Raw genomic sequence first — 5,081 nt, 5'->3', positions numbered from 1 at the left:
TTTAACATGGAGTCTCTGCTGCCAGGCTGGAGTGCAGTGGCACAATCTCAGCTCACTGCAACCTCTGCCTCCCAGGTTCAAGCAATTTCCCTGCCTCAGCCTCTTGAGTAGCTGGGACTACAGGTGTGCACCATCATGCTCAGCTAATTTTTGTATTTTTAGTGGAAACGGGGTTTCACCATATTGGCCAGGATGGTCTAAATCTCCTGACCTCATGTTCGGCCTGCCTGGGCCTCCCAAAGTGATGGGATTACAGGCATGAGCCACCGCGGTCAGCCTCGTCTTTTTGTCAACATTTTTCATTACAATCTCTTGCATGAAAGGGGCTTTGTTTTCAAGTCATAAAATAATTGTTTATTTAACTTACTGTGCCCAGGCACTGTGTTAAAGACTGCCTATGGGGAATGCACACTAATAAGATATGATTCCTATTTTCAAGGAGCTTGAAGTCACATTGGAGAGGTAATACAAGGGTCCAACTAATTAAACCACAAGGCAAATGTGGTTTATTAAGAATCCTTATAAGCAAATGCATGGTTTGAAGGATATAAAAGCAATCCTCTGAAAAGGCTTCTTTGAGATGACATTTGAAAAAAGCTTTGAAAGATCAGTAAGATCTCTTTAGGGAGAGGCATTTTAGACAGAGAAAGGCTTCATCCTTTACGTATTTACTCATCAAATAAAATAGAACTCTTACCAAATGTCAGTGGCTTTTCAGAGCACTGAAAATATGGCAGTGATCAAGAAGATACGATGCCCTGCTCTTCTGAAGCTTACATTCTAGTGGAAAGAAACAGCCCCCCCCCAAAAAAAATTAAATAATTGAGAGACTTTCAGACAGTGACCGATGACGTGTGGAAAATGGAACAAGATATCTGATTTCAGAGTGAAGGGGTAAGAGCGGCAAAGTGTGAGCCTTCTCCAAACAAGTGGCATGAGAGCTGAAACCTGAAAAATGAGACGTCCACCAAGGTAAATGTCTGGAAGAGAGTATTCCAGGCAAAGGCCCAGAGACGGTAAGATGTTTGGAGTCTTCGCCGAGAAACAATGAAAGCGGGAGCATCTGGAATATGGCAGACAAGAGGGAGAGCAGCGTGACAGGAGGACACGGAGGAGGCAGGAGCCAGATTCCACAGGCCGATTAGGAAACGTGAATTTTTTTTTGGCAGACTCGCTCTGTCGCCCAGGCTGGGGTGCCGTAACATGATCTTGGCTCACTGCAGCCTCCACATCCTGGGTTCAAGCGATTCTCCTGCCTCAGCCTTCCAAGTAGCTGGGACTACAGGCGCGCACCACCATGCCCAGCAATTTTTGTAATTTTAGTAGAGAAGGGGTTTCACCATGTTGGCCAGGCTTGTCTCAAACTCCTAACCTTGTGATCCTCATGTCTCAACCTCCCAAAGCGCTGGGATTACAGGTGTGAGCCACTGTGCCCAGCCAGGAAATGTGAATTTTATTGTAACTGATGGGAAGTCATTGTGGTTCCCCTACTCCAACACACACACACCTCCTCCAGTCCTGCAGTTACAGGATACAGAAGATTAGCTAACATGTAGGCTTAGATTGGAGTAGTAACAGAGAAGGTGAGAAGATGTGGAAGGTTTGAGATACAATTTGGAGGTAGACCAGCTGGACCTGCTGATGGATTAATATGAGGAATGAAAGAAAATGTACATGCTACTGGGGACATCCGGAGAAGCACTTATTTCAGAATCAGATTAGGGAATTCTTTTCAAAGTGTTACATTCAGGGAACTTGAGGTAAGTTAAGAAGTTGAACTATAAGGTGAGGAGAGAAGGCAAAATAAGCCTGAAGAAGAGAGAAAGGTTTGAATAAGAAGAAAGAAAGGTATAAGGCAGCTCCTTGTAAGCATAGCAAGAAAAATAGACCTGAAACTTCAAGCAGTAGGGACCCATTAAAGAGTTGTGAGGAGGAAGGAGATATAGTCAGATTTAAGCCAGCTAGGATTCATCAGAAGCATGTGAGGGTGAGTAGTGAATCTGGGAGAGCAATTTGGAGGCTGCAGCTGTATTTAACAGATGATGAGGGCTTACAACAGTGGCTCTCAAGAGTGGGCAATGGGTCCGGCACAGTGGCTCACGCCTGTAAACCCAGCACTTTGGGAGGCCGAGGCGAGTGGATCACCGGAGATCGGGAGTTCAAGAAAAAGCCTGGTTAACATGGTGAAACCCCGTCTTTATTAAAAATGCAAAACAATTAGCCGGGTGTTGTGGCAGGTGCTTGGAATCTCAGCTACGCAGGAGGCTGAGGCAGGAGGATTGCTTGAACCTGGGAGGCGGGGGTTGCAGTGAGCCGAGATTACGCCATTGCACTCCAGCCTGGGTAACAAGAGTGCAACTCCGTCTCAAAAAAAAAAAAAAAAAAAAAAAAAGGCTGGGCGAGGTGGCTCATGCCTGTAATTCCAGCACTTTGGAACGCCAAGGCAGGCAGATCACGAGGTTAAGAGATCAAGACCATCCTTGTCAACATGGTGAAACCCCATCTCTACAAAAAGCACAAAAATTAGCTGGATGTGGTATTGCAGGCCTGTAGTCCCAGCTACTCGGGAGGCTGAGGCAGGAGAATATCTTGAACCTGGGAGGCAGAGACTGCAGTGAGCTGAGATCACGCCACTGCACTCCAGCCTGGGCAACAGAGTGAGACTCCATCTCAAAAAAAAAGGAGCAATTTTGCCCGTTAGTGGACTTTGGCAATATCTGGGGCTTGATGGGGGAGGTTACTGTTGACTCCCTATAGTAGTTAGAGAGGCCAGGGATGTCACTGAGTATCCTCTAATGCACAGGGCAGCCTCACCCTCCCACCCTGCCAACAATGAATTATCCAGTCTAAAAATGTCAATCAGGCCAAAATTGAGAAATCCTGACCTAAACTATGGCAACAATAGTGCATTGAGGAGAAAGAGCAGAGATAGCAGAGAGAACAGAATAGGTGACTTATCACATGCAAGAAACCATGGTCAGGCTTTTAAGGCAAATAGGTGAGCAGTGTTGGTCTCTACTGAAAGAGAGACTACGTGAAGAGCAGAGCAGGTTCTCGGGGAGAAAACGGTGAATTCAGCTTGAACACTGAACTGAGTTGGAGATGTCTGTGGGGCCATGAAATAGACAGGGCAGGAAGCAGTTGAACATACAGTAGTTCTTTGCAGGGGAGAAGTATCAGAAAGTAATTGCTTCGGACCTACAATGTTAGGAGAAGGCATCAGTGTGGGGCTGAAGAGGAGATGTTCAGTGCTTAACTGGATTTAGCATCAACCCATGTACAGATGGATGTTAGGAAGTGTTTGGGAAGCGTCTGCTGATGAGACTGATTATTATGCTTGTAACAGAAATGTGTAAATTGCCTTTTTTGCAGGAGCGAATACAGGCTGATGAAGTGATTGCAATCCTGGATGAAGAACAGCAAGGAAAGCATGAACTGAATATCAACCCTAAAGATGAGCTATAAAAATGAGAAAGAATGTTCTATCAAATATTTATTTAAATTGTTAATCTTATGAGAACCTTTTTATTTTTGTACAGAGCCGTGGGATAAATTAACAGGTTAATATGAGTCATCAGATCTCCCATCTGTTCCTAAGGATGCTTGTGTTGCATCGCTCAGTCTATCGATCTATGTTTCTTGTTTTGTGGTTCTTTCTCGCTCTCTCTATCTCTCTCTCTGTCTCTCTCTCTCTCTCTCTCACTCACTCCACTTCGACACATGGTTTTACCATGTTGTTTAGGATGGAGGGCAGTGGCTGTTCACAGGTGTGATCATAGTACGCTGCATCCTCAATCAAACTCTTGGGCTCAAGTGATCCTCCAGGCCTCCCAAATAGCTGGGACCACAGGCACGTGTCACCACGCCCGGCTCTCTTTCTTTGTTTTTCATCACTTCACCTATCCATCAAAGCCCCGTTCACCTCCTCCCCAAATACACACACACACACACACACACACACACACACACACACACAATTAATTTGCTGCAAATCCAAAAGGTCAGAGAGAATAAACTTGTTGGTGAAACTACAACTGTCATGTGTGCTCCAGTTCTAAAATTAATGTGTGCTTAGTCTCTGAAGCCGTTTCTTGCTCTGTGCCTTTCAGCCACATCCTCTTAGAAGCTAATGGCCATGAGCTCTGACTCTCCCAAGTGAGCTCCGCTTTGGGTCTGAGGAGCTTGTGACAGAGTCTGCGCTGCCTCAGATATCTCGGGAGTAATGATCACCTAGGGTCCAGGAGATTTCATGAATGATACAGTAATCACTGTATGAGACAGAGGGGCCTCCAGTCTTTCCAGGGCCTTGGTGGAATTTTTGGCTCTGGTGTTTTCATCAGACACTAAACTTACACTGGAAGCTTTGATTGACCCTCCACAGTACTCCACAAAGGACTACCCTATAAACTGTACATTTTAGAAGGTCATGTAGAGGTTGAAGTAGAATGGCTTTTCACTCCAGTGACTTTGGAAGAAAATCTTGAATACTACCTGGATCCACGCACCATTGCCAGGTTGCCTGGGAGTGGGGTCCACTGATGAAAAGTGGTGTTTTGTACTTAGGTAAGAAAAATAAACTTCTGATTGGTTTTACTTGTCATCTGCATATATTTGGGGTCCCCTCCTCATTGCTGCTATCTGGCACACAGATTCATGCTTGTGTCTGATTTAATAAAGGGAGTCTTATTTTAATATGTGGCATCTATTTTTCTTCTCCCAAATGTTTGGTTTAATCTTCACGGAATGGTTTTGTAATTACACAGGGGCTTTTGGGACCACCTAGGGGCAACGCTGGGACATGACTAATGTGGCTGGTGCAGTGGCACAGGAATGGCGGGGGCATCGCTCTTGAAGAACAGAGATGGTGACAAAACGGCATTGATCCAGAGAATGCTTGTTCTGGGTCCCAGTTCTCAAGAAGACACTACAACGACATAGCTCATGGGGGCTGAGGTTCTTCTAACCTAGGGGAGACTTTGCCATTAACCTGTGGGAGGTCACCTGTCTTGATGCTGGGCAGCGGTGGAGGGAACGCTTACTTTCTGCCGTTGACAATCTTGGTTAGTGGTAAGAACATTCAT

The 5,081-nt window shown here is 45.5% G+C and overlaps 1 protein-coding gene across 1 annotated transcript in view; it reads left to right on the top strand.

The window, feature by feature from the left end:
- The window catches only part of P3H2 (prolyl 3-hydroxylase 2), a 166,381-nt gene extending 161,788 nt beyond the window's left edge, over nt 1–4,593 (top strand). The window contains exon 15 of the mRNA XM_017549601.2: nt 3,373–4,593. Coding sequence (XP_017405090.1) covers nt 3,373–3,465 — 93 coding nt within the window. The 3' untranslated portion in view covers nt 3,466–4,593. The remainder of the gene's footprint in view (nt 1–3,372) is intronic.
- Nucleotides 4,594–5,081: the final 488 nt, after the last annotated feature.

Source organism: Cebus imitator, unplaced genomic scaffold, assembly GCF_001604975.1.
Source record: "Cebus imitator isolate Cc_AM_T3 unplaced genomic scaffold, Cebus_imitator-1.0 Scaffold220, whole genome shotgun sequence".
NCBI classification, from domain to species: domain Eukaryota; kingdom Metazoa; phylum Chordata; class Mammalia; order Primates; family Cebidae; genus Cebus; species Cebus imitator.
Note: the sequence above shows the minus strand (reverse complement) of the source record. Positions and strands in the feature narration are given on the sequence as shown.